The sequence below is a fragment of the Coregonus clupeaformis genome, chromosome 10, assembly GCF_020615455.1.
Source record: "Coregonus clupeaformis isolate EN_2021a chromosome 10, ASM2061545v1, whole genome shotgun sequence".
Taxonomy (NCBI): Eukaryota; Metazoa; Chordata; class Actinopteri; order Salmoniformes; family Salmonidae; genus Coregonus; species Coregonus clupeaformis.
In genome coordinates, this window is record NC_059201.1 from 19,463,672 (window position 1) to 19,483,228 (window position 19,557).

General features: G+C 45.4%; 2 protein-coding genes across 4 annotated transcripts; one reads left to right on the forward strand and one right to left on the reverse strand.

Moving 5' to 3' along the window:
• Positions 1–1,862: 1,862 nt before the first annotated feature.
• Positions 1,863–10,130, forward strand: LOC121575292 (transmembrane and coiled-coil domains protein 2). The gene is made up of 5 exons (XM_041888281.2): positions 1,863–2,079; positions 4,633–5,037; positions 7,480–8,099; positions 8,462–8,597; positions 8,737–10,130. The coding sequence occupies exons 1-5, from the start codon at positions 2,062–2,064 to the stop codon at positions 9,034–9,036; spliced, it is 1,479 nt and encodes a 492-aa protein (XP_041744215.1). The 5' UTR covers positions 1,863–2,061; the 3' UTR covers positions 9,037–10,130.
• A 2,622-nt stretch (positions 10,131–12,752) lies between these two features.
• Positions 12,753–19,414, reverse strand: LOC121575293 (ubiquitin carboxyl-terminal hydrolase 49). 3 transcript variants are annotated; one of them, XM_041888283.1, is made up of 7 exons: positions 19,327–19,414; positions 17,929–18,040; positions 16,283–17,743; positions 15,702–15,912; positions 14,914–15,022; positions 14,449–14,654; positions 12,753–14,199 (listed from the first exon to the last, which is right to left on the reverse strand). In XM_041888283.1, the coding sequence occupies exons 3-7, from the start codon at positions 17,672–17,674 to the stop codon at positions 14,096–14,098; spliced, it is 2,022 nt and encodes a 673-aa protein (XP_041744217.1). In that variant the 5' UTR covers positions 17,675–17,743; positions 17,929–18,040; positions 19,327–19,414; the 3' UTR covers positions 12,753–14,095. The 3 variants fall into 3 exon arrangements, with proteins under 3 accessions (XP_041744217.1, XP_041744216.1, XP_041744218.1); XM_041888282.2 differs by having other exon boundaries at positions 18,817–19,401; XM_041888284.1 differs by lacking the exon at positions 19,327–19,414 and adding an exon at positions 18,508–18,806.
• Between the last annotated feature and the right edge of the window lie 143 nt (positions 19,415–19,557).

A 19,557-nucleotide genomic window follows, 5' to 3' on the forward strand; every position in this document is an offset into this window, starting at 1 on the left:
TTGGTGCGGGGAACAGGAACGGGCCGTACCGGACTGGGAACACGCACCACTGGTCTGGTGCGAGGAGCAGGAACGGGCCGGGCCGGACTGGCGACACGCACCACTGGCTTGGTGCGGGGAGCAGGCACGGGCCGTACCGGACTGGGAACTGACATTAGAGATCTCCGACTGTACCAGTCTTTCACTCTCCGCGCCCAGTCCTCCTCCCGTGAGGACTCCTCCCTGAGCCCCCACAAGTGCAGTGGTCGGGGCTCTTCTCCATCGATCCCCGACCACCCTTTTAGCCCCCCCAAATGTTTTTCTTGGGGCTGTTTCTCGGGCTTCCTCCTCGGCCGGCGCCTTCTGCGTTGCCGTTGCTCCTCTCTAAACCGGGCCTCCACTGTCTCCTCCCAAGGACGGCGATCCATCCCACTTTGTGTTGCTCATGGTTCTGATGCTGTCTCAGTCTCTTCTTGTTGTGTGAGGTGCTCTTATGCCTCTGCTCTGCTTCTGATTAATGATTAACTTGGAACTAGGAATGGTGATGTGAACTTCTACGGAACTCAGGTGTATCTAGATTGGGCGATATCAATAACCCACAATTTGATTTCCTTCTTTGATAAGTTCAAAAGCTTTATGGTGGTTATCACATCCACAATCCATTATATTTCAAGATATTGCTTGTATAGAGCGGTCAGTGACTGTGATAAGCAAAGCTCAGGCCACCACAATTGAAGTGTGGGATGTACTGTGCCAAACTCCAACAGATCTCAACAAAACATTTATTCACCTGCTTGGTAAGGGTGGAGGACATTTTCTTCTATGGTAATATACCATGATGAAATACCATGATGAAATTGCAAATAGTTATATAGTTCTTAAAACTTAATTTCGTTTTGTGTGGATTTTCATGATTACTGATATCTGTGATATGATCCTCCAGTATGTGTGTAGGTTATTGTATATTGTTGAAAATAAATGTTGATCCAAAAAATAAAAAGCTTGATGGTGCTTATTCATAAAGAACCCTCAATAAAAAAATATATTATGTTATAAACACAACTGACCATGTAAGTGTGACTGTGTGAGACATAGGCTATTTGTGATAAATAATGTATAAAAAATGTGACGCATCAAAATGTTAGAGTAATTAAATAATTTGACAAAGTCAAAGTCATCCAATTTCAATCTGAAAGAAGAGAGAAAAATATTGTATTTAAAGCATTGTCATCAAAGTGGTGAAATCCTCAAGACAGTACTAAAGTCATTTGTGCCCTGGTGACCAACTCGTTGTCAATCAGGTTGCTAAGAAGATGATGATAACTTGTTTACATCCCCCTTATCCCCAACCCTTCAATTCAGGAAGTCTGAGGAGAGCTCCTTGCAACCCTCCAAATCCCTACAGACCCCACAACCCCTTACCACAGAGAAATCAATAAATACATAAGAAATAAGGGAATAAAATATGAACCCATCCATCACAAAGAGACTATTATTAGTTCTCTGTTTTGGAAACCTTCATCAAGCACACTACAACCAGTGTATATTTCCATTTTCCTTTTTTAGGATTTGGTTTTCATTTTGTATGGACCTGCATAATGCTGCATCGTGGAACACTGAAGAAAGGGCACTCCTTTTTAAGCCTGGCCGTAGCTCCACATTCTTTGCAAACCACTGCAGCAGCCCTCCATAAACATGCGTGGGGCGGTGTATATTCAGGGTTTAAGGGATGATGGGGCTGCGATAGGCCCTGACACAAGCCCTGCTGTTCTCCCATCCCCCCTCCCTCCCCCTCTCCGCTTCCCTGGTCTCAGCCCACACAGGCACATGCACGCATGCGCTAAACTCTCCCCATTCCCCCCCCCCCTTCCATCATCTGTGACTCAGCTCACACAGCCGTGATAGAGCAGGGCGGCTAGCGTTTGCACTCAGAGAGAAGGGGAAAGAGAGGGAGGGAGAGAAAGAGAGAGACGCAGAGGCAGACAGAGCGAGCGTACAAGATACAAAAGAGAGCACGAGCATAGAGAACGAGAGAAAGAGAGATGGAAGACAGGGTGGCTGCAGACATCTTTGCTATCAACAATGGAGCATGAAGCTCTGGTAAGGCGATAGGCATACATTGGGGAGGGGAGCGACATTGTGGAGAGGGGGTCTCGTGTGACCACGGGGGGGATGGGCCTGCAACATAGACCTGCAGTGGCACTGCACTGGTTTTGTCTCATCATCTTTTTGTGTTTACATTCATTCTCATTGACACCCATCACCCATGTCACGGTGCATGTCTCCTCCTCACATGTGAAGACCCCTTTTTTTATGACATAGCCATCTGTCATTCCCCTGCTTCTGCTCTGGTCTCCAGGAACCTCATCCACTGTGGACATTACCCTGTGTTTTCACACACACTGTTGGATCTGAGCATCGGCCATTGCTGTGTGTGTGTGTGTTGTTTTTGTCTTGTTTTCCATCCAGAGTGGAAGGAACATTGTGTATTTCTTCCCTTCTTCATCCAGTCTGTAACTACATAAGCTTTCCATTAGCTCTCATTGGAATAAAATGAATAGATGAATAGCCTGGTATTGTAGTGCCCGCAGTAATTTGTCCTTTAAAATCATATGCCTGTGTTTCAATACAGCTACCTGATTGTAACCTACTTTCTTAAAGTGTCACCTTGCTTGTCAGTGGATTTGTTGGAAAATAGTGTAGGGCCTTTGGGCTCATCTGAGACCTCTTTCACATGCTAATAAAATGCTAATAAAGCCTCAGTGGCCTGACTAGGTGAATTAGGGTAGAGCTCACTGAGAGATGTGTGGTGTCAATTGTCTTCCCTGGTTCCTGTCTGCTGTGCTGGGGTTGGTGACAGTAATGTTGTGATGTCTTCCCAGTCAACAGGGGGTAATAATTAAATACAACAAATCTCCCCTCAGAAACAACTAGATGTTTTTCTATCCAATGTAAACAGTCCACAGATGGTTGTGTCTTTAAGTGAGATGTTGTTACAAGGTTCATCACTGAGGGAGATTAGACCTCCATTGTTTGTCAAGCTGCCTGCCACGTTGCAGGGTAGAAGTGGTAGAGTACCCCTCAGGCTTATGTCATGCAGCATCACACCACTAGATCATACATCACACAAGCTTCAAAAGGATAGAATGTGCCTGCCCCCCATTGGTAGTTCAGATTTTTGTACAAAGCAGGCGACTGTTGTGTTTTATTAACTAAAATACCTAATAATCATGGTATGCATCATTGTCTTAGGCCTAGCCATCATCATCACCATCATTACCATCATCAGGGCAATGTGTTAAGATATTCATGTGAATTAAAATATACACTATATATACAAGAGTATGTGGACACCCCTTCAAATTAGTGGATTCGGCTATTTCAGCCAAAATCGCCTGTCCTCGGTTGCAACACTGACTACTGAGTTCCAAACTGCCTCTGGAAGCAACGTCAGCACAATAACTGTTCGTCGGGAGCTTCATGAAATGGTTTTCCATGGCCGAGCGGCCGCACACAAGCCTAAGATCACCATGCGCAATGCCAAGCATCGGCTGGAGTGGTGTAAAGCTCGTCGCCATTGGACTCTGGAGCAATAGAAACACGTTCTGTGGAGTGATGAATCACGCCTCACCGTCTGGCAGTTCGCCCCCAATGCCCCAATGGATAGTACCAACTGTAAAGTTTGGTGGAGGAGAATGGTCTGGGGCTGTTTTTCATGGTTCGGGCTAGGCCATTTAGTTCCAGTGAAGGGAAATCTTAACGCTACAGCATACAATGACATTCTAGACGATTTTGTGCTTCCAACTTTGTGGTAACAGTTTGGGGAAGGCCCTTTCCTGTTTCAGCATGACAATGCCCCTGACCATATAGAAATGGTTTGTCGAGATCGGTGTGAAAGAACTTGACTAGCCTGCACAGAGCCCTGACCTCAACCCCATCGAACACCTTTGGGATGAATTGGAACGCCGACTGCGAGCCAGGCCTAATCGCCCAACATCAGTGCCCAACCTCACTAATGCTCGTGTGGCTGAATGGAAGCAAGTCCCCGCAGCAATGTTCCAACATCAAGTGGAAAGCCTTCCCAGAAGAGTGGATGCTGTTATAGCAGCAAAGGGGGGACCAACTCCATATTAATGCCCATGATTTTGGAATGAGATGTTCGACGAGCAGGTGTCCACATACTTTTGGTCATGTAGTGTATATATTCTCACATTTTAGCATTTACATGTACAGCATGCACTGTGAAAACACTTTTTTTACTGAGAAGACAGTGATGGGAATGAGATATGTTTATTAAAGCTAGAATCCTTAGGTACTACATCCATTTTTGGTATTATAAATTAATGATATATACCCATTGATTCTTAAAGAACATAATATATAAATGCCTCATGAGCTTAGTTCAACTGTCGTTCCCCATCAGTACCCAAAATATACAGTAAACTTGTTTTACTCAATGTTTATAAACAATGTAAATGTAAACAAACACTGTATAGCCTCCAAACATGGTTACAACATAGATGGTCAGTCCTTGCATCCATAGCACTGTCTATGAATTTGAGAGTGGTTACTTCACATCAATCATGGCAACCACCTTCTTTCTGTCTGTGCACTCTGTCACCCCTGCCTCCCCCCACCCCCTTCCCTGCTTAGCTGGATAAAAGCGAAGTGACAACGTTGTGCCTGCCCCCCTCAGCCAGCCATGGCGGCTCTGACAGTAACATCAGCTTGGATGGGGCCGGGGTGGGTGCGAGTGCCGGGGCAGTGGCCGGGGTGGTGGCTGAAGGTTCAGGGGTCGTCGAGCCTCAGCGAACGCGGCTCGCTCTGGAGCACCTGCAGCAGAAGATCCTAAAGATCACTGAGCAGATTCGCATAGAACAGGAGGCGCGAGATGACAACGTAGCTGAGTACCTGAAGTTGGCCCACAACGCAGACAAGCAGCAGGCCTCGCGCATCAAACAGGTGTTTGAGAAGAAGAACCAGAAGTCTGCACAAACCATCGCCCACCTGCACAAGAAGCTAGAGCACTACCACAAGAAGTTGAAGGAGATAGAGCAGGTGAGTGTGTGTGTTTTACCCTGACTGCTGCTTTCTGACGAGATGATACGTTGTCACTTTCTAGGTAGGGTTGGGGCGGTATCCACATTACCATATTGATTACCATATAATTTTAGCGGAAGTAGTGCCGAAACAGCGGGTAGTTGAAAATACCTATTTCAACGACTAGGTTAGTAAAATACGACATGAGATGTCACTTACTCACTATCTTGAGGATAACACAGTGCCGCCGACGTGAGTAAGACATTTAAACGTGTTAACCCTCGCAAGGCTGCCGGCCCAGACGGCATTCCTAGCCGCGTCCTCAGAGCATGCGCAGACCAGCTGGCTGGTGTGTTTAAGGACATATTAAATCTCTCCCTATCCCAGTCTGCTGTCCCCACATGCTTCAAGATGGCCACCATTGTTCCTGTACCCAAGAATGCAAAGGTAACTTAACTAAATGACTATCGCCCCGTAGCACTCACTTCTGTCATCATGAAGTGCTTTGAGAGACTAGTCAAGGATCATATCACCTCCACCTTACTTGTCACCCAAGACCCACTTCAATTTGCATACCGCCCCAATAGGTCCACAGACTAATGAAATCGCCATCACACTGCACACTGCCCTATCCCATCTGGACAAGAGGAATACCTATGTAAGAATGATGTTAATTGACTATAGCTCAGCATTCAACACCATAGTACCTTCCAAGCTCATCATCAAGCTTGAGGCCCTGGGTCTCAACCCCGCCCTGTGCAATTGGGTCCTGGACTTCCTGATGGGCCGCCCCAGGTGGTGAAGGTAGGAAGCAACATCTCCACTTCGCTGATCCTCAACACTGGGGCCCCACAAGGGTGTGTGCTCAGCCCCCTTCTGTACTCCCAGTTCACCCATGACTGCGTAGCCATGCACGCCTCCAACTCAATCATGAAGTTTGCAGACGACACAACAGTAGTAGGCTTGATTACCAACAACGATGAGACTACAGGGAGGAGGTGAGGGCTCTCGGAGTGTGGTGTCAGGAAAATAACCTCTCACTCAACTTTTAAAAAACAAAGGAGATGATCGTGGACTTCAGGAAACAGCAGAGGGAGTACCCCCCTATCCACATCGACGGGACAGCAGTGGAGAAGGTAAAACGTTTTAAGTTCCTCTGCGTACATATCGCTGACAAACTGAAATGGTCCACCCATACAGACAGTGTGGTGAAGAAGGCGCAACAGCGTCTCTTCAACCTCAGGAGGCTGAAGAAATTTGGCCTGTCACCTAAAACCCTCACAAACTTTTACAGATGCACAATTGAGAGCATCCTGTCGGGCTGTATCACTGCCTGGTACGGCAACTGCACCGCCCACAACCGCAGGGCTCTCCAGAGGGTGGTGCGGTCTGCACAACGCATCACCGGGGGCAAACTACCTGCCCTCCAGGACACCTACAGCACCCGATGTCACAGGAAGGCCAAAAAAATGATTAAGAACAACTACCACCCGAGCCACTGCCTGTTCACCCCGCTATCATCCAGAAGGCGAGGTCAATACAGGTGCATCAAAGCTGGGACTGAGAGACTGAAAAACAGCTTCTATCTTAAGGCAGACTGTTAAACAGCCATCACTAGCACAGAGAAGCTGCTGCTTACATACAGACTTGAAAATCACTGGCCACTTTAATAAATGGAACACTAGTCACTTTAATAATGCCACTTTAATGTTTACATATCTTGCATTACCCATCTCATATGTATATACTGTATTCTATACTATATATTGCATCTTAGACTATGCCACTCTGATAATGACATTGCTCATCCATATATTTATATATTCTTATACCATTCCTTTACTTTGATTTGTGTGTGTTAGGTTTTTGTTGTGGAACTGTTAGATATTACTTGCTAGATATTGCTGCACTGTCGGAACTAGAAGCACAAGCATTTCGCTGCACTCACAATAACATCTGCTAACCTAAATGTGTATGTGACCAATACATTTGATTTTGATTTAAAGAAAAAATTGTATAATAGAAAAGCAAATAAGAATGATTATCTTTATCTTTCAACCACTACACACATTGATTGCAGGTATTTATTTAAAAAGTACAAATATTGACAGTTTCCACGGTATTGGAAATCATATCTCCAGTATTTCAAAATACATCGGTATACAGTATTATCATATACCTGCCCAACCCTATTCCTAAATAGATTATCTGAGTGTTCGGTTTAGATTGTTACCTCTTATTGATGAAGCATGTGTTTATGTTCTCCGATCTCCCTCCTCTGTTGTCTCACCTTCACCATTCCACTTTTATTTCCATCCCTTTCTCACCACTTCTCCATCCATATATCTGCTGCTCCTTCACATCCTGTCAATCTATTTCCCTCCTCTTCCCACTGCCCCATTTCTTTCAATTTCTCCCTCTCATCTTCCATCCCCCGTCGTCCCTCCACCCTCCTTATAGAATGGTCCTGCCCGTCAGCCTAAGGATGTGCTGCGGGACATGCAGCAGGGGCTGAAGGACATGGGAGCCAATGTACGAGCAGGGTTCCATGGCTTTGGCGGGGGTATGGTGGATGGGGTCAAAGGAGGGGTGGAAGGGGTCAAAGGAGCTGTGGTGTCTAAGCCACGGGAGTTCGCCAGCTTGATCCGCAACAAATTTGGCAGTGCAGACAACATCTCCCACCTCATAGAGGACGGGGTGGGAGGGCACTCGGAGGACGCGCCTGCTCAAAGAGCCCTGAGTGGCAGTGCCACCCTGGTCTCCAGCCCCAAGTACGGTAGCGATGACGAGTGCTCCAGTGCCACCTCTGGCTCAGCCGTGGGCAGTCACTCAGGTTGGGCCGGGGGCGGAGGTATGATGTCGGGGCAGGGGCAGGCTGGCCTGGGGAGCCCCAGACTGGAAGGGCACCACCACCATCACCACCACCACCACATCCACAGCTCCTGGGATGCGCTGCTGGAAGGCCTGCAGGAGATCAAGGCCAGCCAGGCCCACATGGAGGACGCCATCGAGGACATGAAGAGTCAGCTGCAGAGTGACTACTCCTACATGAACCAGTGCCTACAGGAGGAGAGATACAGGTACAGACCAACACCTAGGCCAAGCATGGAATGAGAGTTGGTGGTATACATTGTTCTCACACTAACTGCTGAACAAGCTGCTTTGCTTTTAGCTTGTTTCAGTACAGCAGTGTAAATCATGTTCAGTGTTTATGCTGAATGATATTCATGAGGATAATTAAATAGGTCAGGAAAACTGGTACAACAGGTTTGGTACATTTCAAATTTGGTCAAAATCAGAAGTAGTTGTTTTAACATATCAAATCAATGTGACACCTTGAAAACGCCATAAATATGTACAAATCTTTCTCTAACTTGTTGAATTGGTCTTCACTTTGCTGGTCTAAATTATACATAAATGTTTTATCTATCTTTCTATTTAGGTATGAGCGACTGGAAGAGCAGCTGAATGACTTGACAGAGCTGCACCAGAACGAGATGACTAATCTGAAACAGGAGCTTGCCAGCATGGAGGAGAAAGTGGCCTACCAGTCCTATGAGAGAGCCAGAGACATTCAGGTAGAGACCTGGATTTACAGTATAAGATGTACTAAGATTACACAATACTTTTTCTGTAGATAAGCACACAAGTATGACTCCAGAAATGAACCTTGTACCCGTAATTCTGTTGTAACTGTGTGTTTGTGTATACATGTAGGAAGCGGTGGAGTCGTGCCTGACCCGCATCACTAAGTTGGAGCTGCAGCAGCAGCAGCAGCAGGTGGTGCAGTTGGAGGGTGTGGAGAACGCCAACGCCCGCGCCCTATTGGGCAAACTCATCAACATCATCCTGGCACTCATGGCCGTAGTTCTGGTCTTTGTCTCCACCCTGGCCAACTTCATCACCCCACTCATGAAGACCCGAGCGCGGGTCGCTGCCACTGTCATGCTGGCCCTTTTCCTGTTCATCCTCTGGAAGCACTGGGACTTCCTGGAGCTGTGGCTACTGCCCAGCTAAGCTCCCCTCAGCCAATCACCCACTCCCCTGTGTCTGAGTGACCAGGATGTGGACAGCGGGACCAGATTGATACACTAAGCTGCCCCAGACACACTAAAAGTCTGGAACTTAGTCATATTTCTGAAAGGGAACCGTTGCACTTTTTTCATAGGGTTTATGCTTGGAGAGTTGTACTTATGAGTGTTGTAAGGCACAAAACCTTTTCTTTACAAAGCAACTGGAGAAGACTCCCTTTGGATGGCAGATGGTGGCCATTTTCTGTTGAGTGATGGTTGAGAGAGACTTTTTAGGAGGTGATTTTATGGTGATTACCATGACAAGGAACCTGAGAAACTATTTGCCTGGTCGCAACTCAAGCATTTGCTCTTTCTCATGACTAATCTAGTGGCGTCAACTCACCATCGTACTACTGTAGTCACTACGATTTAATTACAATTTGAAAATTCATGTTGAAATTGACACATTTCTCAAAAAAATTTAGTATAGGCCTACACTTAAAAGTGATAATGGATAGAATAACAAATTATACAAATTATGCTTTGCTAAACCATATTTGCTGTTACAGTACCTTTGTATTGAGCCAATTGTATATTTGGAGGACATGCTGAATGTTAGGGTATGTACTACTCATGCATGTCCTCACTTGTGCATTTATACCTGTGTGATGCACTTGGCATCAGTAACATTCCAACACCAACAGAAATACTTGTTACTCTTTTCTTACTATTCTGTTGTCTATAGACAGTTTGTACCTAAGTGTTCTTCTCCATATTATTTCTAAAACAGTCAACTAAATCACTTCTGGTGTTTAAACTACACGTTTTGGGTGCATCAATCGTTTTCGTCTCTTATGTGTGATGCAAAGAAGAACTTTGGAAGGCCAGGAAGTATTCTGGTGAGATGGATCATCACAACTACTCAATTATCTATTCTGAGCATCAATGCCATTTCATAACCACTGTGGTAGAGCAGCTAAGAATCTATCTAACGTCAGATCCACAGGCATGTTTGACCATTGCTTCCATATTTCTATCCAGTTTGCTAAATGCATCACATCTCTGTTGCATTCGTAATAAATACATTCTGAAACTATATGCTAATGTTGCATGATATTGGAAAGTCGGATGGTTTTCATGGAACTGTGTATATCTAACAGTATCGACTACAGAGAGTAGAATAATAATACTAAGTAATCAGTGATAACCTGTGATCTGCATCGTGTAGAAGTTACTACTAGTTTCAAAGACAGTTCCACAATCTACAAAATCTCAATGTAACCCCCTTCTAAATTGAATTCCAGCCTGGTTCAAGCTAAAGGTTTTTATATCAACTCCCTGTAGGAGACAGTTTGTTTAAGCTGTAACCTATAATAAGTGCAGCTTTTTACTAATCGAGTTATAACCTCCCTTGTGTCCATCATTTCAGTCTGGGCTGGGTTGAGTTTACACTTGGTTTCACATCTAAAAATACTGTATGTGCTTACAGAAATGCAGTGAATAGCCTCTAGAAATGTCTTCAGCTCCAGCTCAGCTGATTATTCAACTAATCCAGTGGATTACAGCATTATTTACACTTAACTGCCCCCCTCTCACTTTGTGACTGGGTGAGAGGTAACCGATTGGATTTCAAATGGTTTGGGAAGGACCACACATTTACATTTTGGCAACAGAACAAACCTAATAGTTCACTATTCTTAGCAACAGTACAAAATAAACTTAACTATGGAACACTCAACGGCTTAGACTGAGCCCTAAAAAAAAGATGATTTGTCATGGTTTTGCCAGGTGCAGTAAAGGAGTAAAAAGGTCTTCAGTGAGGATTTCTGTGGAAAGGCCTCAACCATCAGACCCTGACATATCCTAAAATATGTCATGTAAAATAGTCACAATCCCCTAGGTGAGTTTCATCAGCACAAAGGCACCTCCTGGTGGGAAATATGGATATTATTTTTTTCTTTTGTAAATTGATCAAGGGAAGTATTCTTAGATGTTCAAGGGAATTCTTCATGGGTGTGCTAGTAGTCACTGCGACAAAATCAAGAACTTGACTGAACCTGAAAAATGTTGTTCGCTCGAGAAACACAGTAAGCTAATATAGTGAGAAACACAGACAATTTAAGACAGCCCATCAATGTAAGAGGTTACAGCAGGTAGTACATTAACAAAATATATGCAAGTAACACAGAAATGTAAGTATTTTCTTGTTTTTTAATCATTGTCAGGCAAACCCCATATGACAATTATATTGATGACAGGTGCTTTTACAATACAGAACTCAAGAGATCATGACAGGCCAATGGAAAGGCCATACCTGACCTCAAAAAGTAAGACATTCATAGTCATTAGATTATTCCAACTTTTACAGTTCACATAAATGAATTTTGTACACTGGACAAAAATATGAACGCAACATGTAAAGTGTCGGTCCCATGTTTCATGAGAGGAAATAAAAGTACCCAGACATTTTCCATACACACAAAAAACTAATTTTGTGCACAAATTTGTTTCCATCCCTGTTAGTGAGCATTTCTCCTTTGCCAAGGTAATCCTTTCACCTGACAGGTGTGGCACATTAAGAAGCTGATTAAACAGCATGATCATTACACAGGTGCACCTTATGCTTGGGACAATAAAAGGCCACTAAAATGTGCAGTTTTGTCACAACACAAAGCTACAGATGTCTCAAGTTGAGGCAGCATGCAATTGGCATGCTGACTGTAGGAATGTCCACCAGAACTTTTGCCAGAATGTTAATTTCTCTACCATAAGCCTCCAACGTCGTTTTAGAGAATTTGGCGGTACGTCCAACCGGCCTCACAACCGCAGACCACGTGTAATCACGCCAGTCCAGGACCTCCACATCTGGCTTCATTACCTACGGGATCGTCTGAGACCAGCCAACCAGACAGTTGATGAAACTGTGGGTTTGCACAACCGAAGAATTTCTGCACAAACTGTCAGAAACCGTCTCAGGGAAGCTAATCTGCGTGCTCACCACGGTCTTGACCTGACTGCAGTTCAGCTTCGTAACCGACTTCAGTGGGCAAATGATCACCTTCGATGGCCACTGGCACGCCGATAGAAGTGTGCTCTTCACGGATTAATCCCGGTTTAAACTGTACCGGGCAGACGGCATGTATGGCGTCGTGTGGGCGAGCGGTTTGCTGATGTCAACGTTGTGAACAGGTACGGGCAGGCATAAGCTACGGACAACGAACACAATTGCTTTTGATCGATTGCAATTTAAATGCAGAGATACCGTGCCAAGATCCTGAGGCCCATTGCCGTGCCATTCAGCCGCTGCCATCACCTCATGTTTCAGCATGATAATGCACTGCCCCATGTCGCAAGGATCTGCACAGAATTCCTGGAAGCTGAAAATGTCCCAGTTCTTTCATGGCCTGCATACTCACCAGACATGTCACCCATTGAGCATGTTTGGGATGCTCTGGATAGAAGTGTACAACAGCGTTTCAGTTCCCGCCAATATCCAGCAACTTCACACAGCCATTGAAGAGGAGTGGGACAACATTCCACTCTATGCGAAAGAGATGTGTCGCGTTGCATGAGGCAAATAGTGTTCACACCAGATACTGGCTGGTTTTCTGATCCATACCCCTAATTTTTGGGGGGTTATCTGTGACCAACAGATGCATAGCTGTATTCCCAGTCATGTGAAAGCCATAGATTAGGGGCTAATTAATTCATTTAAAATTGACTGATTTCCTTATATGTACCTTAACTCTGTAAAATCTTTGAAATTGTTGCATTTATATTTTTGTTCAGTGTATTTGATTCATATCAAGACCAGCAGTACAATAACTCTTGAGAATCTGGCAAACTATTAAGACCCCAAATAGAAACAGCAGAGTAGAAAAAAAACTACGTATTACAAAGCTGAAGAATTCCTGATTTTATCTTGGATTTCATGTCATGATGTCACACGTATATTGCTTGCAGGTGCTCCACTCCAGTGAAATGGGTACCCCTCTTAACCCAAACAATTATCCCAACAACACACTCTCCAATATCTCAGTCCTTTGTTCATTCTTCCATCCATTTCTACCCATGAACTGAGTTACCGGACTCCAACCAGAGCCTAAACTAGCCTCTACAATTAAGGTAGGAGGAGAAGAGAGCTGCCACATGACATAGAAGTCAATAAAATATCAGAAGGAGCCCATTGATCATGGGATCAATAACCTAAGCCCCTCCTCCATAAAGGTGCAGCATGACGCCAGTTGGCTCAATACAGTTTCCATCCATCTCCAAAGTAGCTGTCTGCCACACAACCCCATACCTCAATTCAAGGTAGGGAAACGGAGTACATCAAGGAATATCTACACACCATCTATACCATTCATTCTGTTGGCCCAGACCAAGGCCTTCAAGCCTGAGATATCCACAGCAGAACGTGTCAGAACGAGAAAGGTCATAGTGAGATAAAGATGACACTGGGTTGGAGACTAAAATGCCCTTGGCTGACATCTCATTGTGGTTGAGAATACAGAACAGAGGTAGGCTAGGCAACATTGGTTATGGAGTGTCTGATAGTATCTGCAGGCTTGCCATAATCCACCCAGGCTCTGAATCACCTGATGCAATTAATCATCTCTGATCCTGAGCCACAAAAGGGAAACTCAATTAGTTTAGCCACGGAAGGATTCCTATTCCGTTCCAAATGGCTGCTGTTCATCACCCTAGGAGGGAGATAATAAACATTGGTGGAGGATGAGGCAAGTTAACTCCTATACAATGTAAAGCACTTTGACACCTGGTGAAATATATAACTAACCGTGATCAACGTTGCTTTCCCTTGTGGTACAACGTTCAGTAGCTCTCACATGGCTGTTAGCATACCAGACTCAACAAATGTGGGCTGAGTTGTTTCAAGCCAGGGCAAATCTAGGTGTAAACCAGGATGTAGCCTGGTAGAGGAAGTGTAACATGCCCAGGCAGACCCCTAGGCAACAGACACAGATATAGGTCTCAGTCCCCCAGACCAGGTAGACATCAGTCAGGTAGTACACCCTGGTGTAGGGTGTAGGAGAGAGAGGGGTCTAGGCAGACCTCTGGGTATAGAACAAAATGTAGGCCTGAGTGTTGCACACCTCCTCCACGCTGCACACGTTCATCTCAGAGTCATTACAGTGGACCCAGAAACCTGGAAACACACACAGGGAGGGGGCTGGTTACGGCTACAGTCCCAACAGGAACTCATGTATTAGGTTACACTTGGAGCAAACTGTTTATGAGAGTCAACTGCACTACACAACCAAACTATACATTTTACCAATTCATCATGTTTTTTAAATCTGAAAAGACCACATGACAATTCCACCTAAACTGTAGGCTATTCTAAGAAAGAGTTATTAGCTTTGATGCAAGTTTCTGATATCTTGGTCCCACTCACCTCCCTCTGTGTTGTAGCAGTATGCAGTGTAGTGCCCTGAGCCAAAGCCTTTCCCGTGGTGCATGACTACAGCAGACAGGTCGTAGGTGTAGCCCTCTCTGTGAACCGACTGGCCCGAGTCTGTGCAGCAGTAGGGCTCTATGTTCAAAACCTGGTCAAAGGCCACATGGACGCCAATCTTCTCCCTGTGGTTCCGGCCTGACCATCTGTCACAGAACAGGGATTGGTTATCTTATGCTTGGCCTTGTTACAAGACATCCCCTTGCAGAAATATACAATCCTACCAACTAAACCATAACACACATTTGGAAACCAAGAAGGACAGACACGATAGACAAAGTGGTGGGTGTAAGCAGACAAAGTCTTCAAATGCAGTAGACAAACTGGGTGTATTTGAATAAATACTTCCTGCAAATGTAATAAACGCTCTGAATGACCAGTATGGACTAAAGTTCAGGTGCTAACCTAAAGCGTTTGAGGTGCAGCCGTAGAACCTGAGGTAAGCGGTAGATCAGCAGCTGCTTACATGCCTCTGACAGAACCAGGGGCTTGTGGGACGTCTTCCGTCTTTTCCCTGACAAATAGAAAACAGAGGTCACAGACGTGTAACATGGAGGTACAGGACGTGACCACTAGAAAAGCAGAACTATATTGTGATTACCCCGAAAGTACAAACTCAGTTTCACTTTCAATATCCGTCAATTGGCTAATTGGTCAAATAAAATCTAGCCCAAAATGAGAGAAACACACAATAGTGCTCTCCAGCTTGTAGTCCTAAAAAACGGAAACACATACTTAGGAGATCTTATAGGTTTTGTGCTATGAGATAATATCAGTCAGTTAACATGACCTTTATGAATTATGACGCCAGTTAACATGATCTTTATGAATTATGACACCTTTGTGCTTTTTTAAATTAAATGATAAAAAATTCAAAAAGTGACTTCAGTTGATTAAGATTATCTCATAGAACAAAACATATAAGATCTCCTAAGCCTGTGCTTACCACAGACCTTATTTTCGGCGTGTATCCAAAACCTACAAAAACTCCATTAATTTCCCCCATAGGCTTTGTCCAACAAACCATGGCGGTGTTAGTGCCTACAAAAAGACGCCATTACTATAGCTCTCTATAGGCCTACTTCCCTAACCATGATTCTGGTTGAATAGCTGAATAAAAAGGATAGCAAAACACAGTACAGGAGGATTAGTCTATTCCACAAACAGACATGAGTCTCTGTCCCAGTACTAACTGTTGCAGTGGTTGCAGGCATAGATGCTGCCCTCCAGAGCCTCCGTCTCAGTGAACTTGGCCAGCATCTCAGTGAGGGAGCAGCTGCGCTGGTAGGCCAGAGACGCAGCCGAGCCCTTCTCCGTGCTGTGGTAGCGCTCCGGGAACTCCAGGGACAGGTCCCAGAACGGCTCCACCGTGTTCGACTTGTGCTTACAGGACAGACAAGTCACCTGGACGGATACAGGGATAACCAAGCAAACATTTCACCAAGGGCTAATTAGTTGAAAAACCAGAGAGCCGACATCCAAGTCCTGGTTTGCAACTGTATTGCCCTGCTGGACTTGGGAAACTTGGAAAAAGGCTCAGTAAAAAGCAATAGGTAGCTCTTAAAAAAGACTCAGCTGGAGTGAAATCCAGCAATCAACTAGTATAAGGAGAGAAAACCTAGTCTAAAGTGGGAAAAGCTTAAACCTAATGTGATTAATAAACATCATTAGGTCTTTAGTGACTACCTTCAGCCATGATAGGGTGTTGAAGGTCAAACCTAAATAAATGAATGTGTTGTGTACTATTGCCATGGGAATGAGTTGAGTCCCTTACCTGGCTGAGTAGCTGTCCGTGAAAGATGGTGTTGAGGACCTTGAGCACCTGCTTGGAGAGCTTCCTCTGGGTGATGGGGATGACGATCCTGCGCTTGCTGCCCTCTGACTCCAGCTCTTGCTGTACCTTGTCCAGCAGCTCACACAGGAACTCCTGGGCGTCCTGCTGGTCGTAGCCGCGGAACGCTGGGATCAGGTTCCACACAGAGTGTAGCATGGCAAAGGGCGACACCAATGACCATCGGCCCGACCACATGACCCTGAACAGTGTGTGCAGCTCGTGGCACAGTGACATCTGCTGGCGGGTGGAGGTGCGCGGCTCCTTGGACTGAACCAGCTCTGCTGCGTTTAGGCAGGGGGGCGAGCTCTGCTTGCTGACAGCAGTGAGACCCCCACTGGCTGCCTTCCCCATGCCACGTCCCAGAGGGCAGCCTGGTGTGGCTGCACTACCACTCCCCACCACAGCCCCAGCCACACCCTGGTTTGTCTTGGCCAGCAGCTCCTCAGTCTCACACATGTCCAATGTGAGGAAGCACTCCCTGAATTTCTGCAGGTGGCTCAGCACCTGTAAGATAGAGTTCATGTAGCACGTGTTCCCAAGGTTACGTAGCCCTGTGACCCCCGGGGCCAGTCTACGACGGGTCGCTTTATGGGAGGAGTAGTACCTCCGTACTTTGAGTTTACGGGTCCTGCCATTGCTGGGGGGCTTCAGGGATAGAAGGGAGGGCTTTTTGGGCGGAGGCAGACGCTCCGGAGGGTCGCGGAACTTCAGGGGGATGAGTGTGATGGTTGAGCGGGGTGCCTGGGTGAGCAGCCTGGCACTCTTCCTGGGCGGCACATTGGCCAGCTCTCCCATGAGTCTCCTCTTCACCTCATTCTTCTGGCGCCGGACCTCCTCAAGTTTCTCCTCCCGCTGGCTCTGTTCCTCCTGCTGCCGGCTCCTCCAGCGGCGCAGCATCTTCCCCAGCAGCACCTTCCTTCGGTGCCATAACGCCGTCTGCATGGCAGGCTGGGGCCCGCTCTCGCCCACCCAGGGGTTGCAGTCACCCCCTGCAGAGGAGCGCAGGGAGCGCCTGCCAGGGCTGCGCACAGTGGAGAGCGCCCCTCGCAGGAGCTTGAGGTCTCCTTCAGCATTGTCGTTGAGCACATAGTCCCCACAGGCGAAGCAGAAGACGTCCAGCTCCCGCACCTCCATGGCCAGGGGGTGGTTTGACTCCTGGAAGTGTTTGAGGGAGTGCTCCTCCATGAAGCGGCCACAGGCCACGTGGGAACACTTGAGACAGGCCCACACTGACTCGGTGGTGCAGCAGTCCATACAGCGCCATTTCTGTGAGTTGAGGATGGAGTGTTCGTGGCCTAGGCGAAGACGCCCCACGTGCTTACAGCGGTCCATCTCTCCAGATGCACATGTGCCTGCCCACAGCGTCAGGACACACGCCTCTGTGCCAAGCAGCAGCTCATCCTGCAAGAAGGAAACAGAGATCAACTTCAGTACATCACAGGGATAGAAAATCAACCGCTTCATTTCAGATATGCTAAATGCAAAACGTTCTCTATATGAAAGTAAACTGACGGCTGTAGCATTCTGAAACATTTTTTAGGACCAAGAATGTGAACTTGTACACCATGTCGGCTTGTTTTACTTACTGTAAAAAACACTGTGTGCTGATGTAAGTCAGTGTTCTTTCAACATAAGCAAAGGGACCTTCAGGTGCATTCAATCAGCTTCACTCATGTCTGGTTCCGGATCCTGAATAAACTGAAAATAAAATCGGAAAATAAATTGTGCTTGTATAGTGAGTTTTGTACATAACAGTTGACAGATTAAGACATTAATTTGAGCAAAGCAAATATGATTCTAACAAACTTAAAGCAAGTAGCTAGTTCACTAAGTGTGAACATTTACTTGACAGTTTATTAGCAGAATTTAACACAGCTTGTAAACAAAACATAATCATGTTAGGCAATTGAGTTGAGCAGTTGAACACTTTATTAGCCTGCCTGAAAATGAACAAACAATCGATTCAACCATAAAAACAAACAAAGGGATCAAACTGGTCAATGTGCATTGGGTTGGCGTCCAATCAATTGGCTCGATTCAAACTACTAACTAGCTAACTTAGGTTAGCAGTTTTCCCATCTTGGCTTGCCAACTAGCACCAGTTTTGCCATATAACGTGGCAACTCGGCTAGTGCCACAATGAAAATGTAACGTTAGCTACTCACTCCAGCTGATACCACTCGACGCGGGTTATAGAGAGAGTGTGTTCTTGTTCACTTAACCAGCAAGTTCCAACTTATTGTCATGTTTAGTTAGCTATAACGTTACATAGCTGTCCAGGTAGCTAGCTCGCCAATATACACATATCTACCTACTTGTTGGTAACGTTAGCTAACTAGCTAGCTAGCTATGAAGGTTAGCTAGCTAGGGCGATTAAGTTTTACAACACATTCACTGTATTTCTTCAATCATTTGGCTAATGGTACAATAGCAGACATTCTGATCAAATAAAGAAAAAGTAAAACGTCCTTCACCTCATAATGGTGTCCCTTATACCGGTGTTCTTTATTTCTTTAATTTAACACAATGCAGAGAATCAATAGCCTGATGATGGCTAGCATTAGCTAAGCTAGCTAGGCTTGCTAGCCATCAGAACAAAGACTAGTCTGAAATCCACTCTTGTGAACACTGAACAACTTCTGGTTGATATGGTTGACTACACGGAGAAAAAAAATCACTGCCGTTTTGCCATCTAACTAGCTAGCATGCTAGCTAGAATCCACAATGTAAACAAAGCTAAATGTGTCGTATATCAACTTTTGAGTACATCTTCAAACAAAACACCGGGAGGTCAACATACAAATAAAGTCACAGATTCTCAGAAAACCTGCAATGTAGCTATCTAGCTAACAGTAAAATGAAACCCTAACTTCCAGAGGTTGACAAAACACTACACGACAATGTCAGTAGTTGATCCCTTAAATAACTGTTTGTTGTATTTGTAAAAAAAAAAAAAATACAAAATGCGTTCCGCTTCTATTTACCGCCATCATCTGCACGCGAAAGATGTTTTAGACCTCGAGACAACCGAACTATTTCGGTCCTGGAATCAAGTCATTCTGATTGGATTGAACTGATCCCTCTTCCGTCGAGCTTTAGCTCTCATTGGTACAGACAGGATGTAGCATTCATTACTTTGGTCGTGAAAAGATGCAAACTGATCTGATGGTTATTATTTCCATACTAAACAATCTTTGTTATTACCCATAGTAGTC

Bases quoted from the DNA above. Each gene is read 5' to 3' on its own strand.
- LOC121575293 (XM_041888283.1), bottom strand. From the start codon at position 17,674: ATGGACCGCTGTAAGCACGTGGGGCGTCTTCGCCTAGGCCACGAACAC. The intron at 15,913-16,282 runs GTAAGGGACTCA...GTATCCGTCCAG, and splicing joins ACGGACAGCTACTCAGCCAG to GTGACTTGTCTGTCCTGTAA. The intron at 14,200-14,448 runs GTGAGTGGGACC...GTGTGTTTCCAG, and splicing joins CTGCTACAACACAGAGGGAG to GTTTCTGGGTCCACTGTAAT.
- LOC121575292 (XM_041888281.2), top strand. The intron at 8,100-8,461 runs GTACAGACCAAC...CTTTCTATTTAG, and splicing joins CTACAGGAGGAGAGATACAG to GTATGAGCGACTGGAAGAGC. The intron at 8,598-8,736 runs GTAGAGACCTGG...GTATACATGTAG, and splicing joins AGAGAGCCAGAGACATTCAG to GAAGCGGTGGAGTCGTGCCT.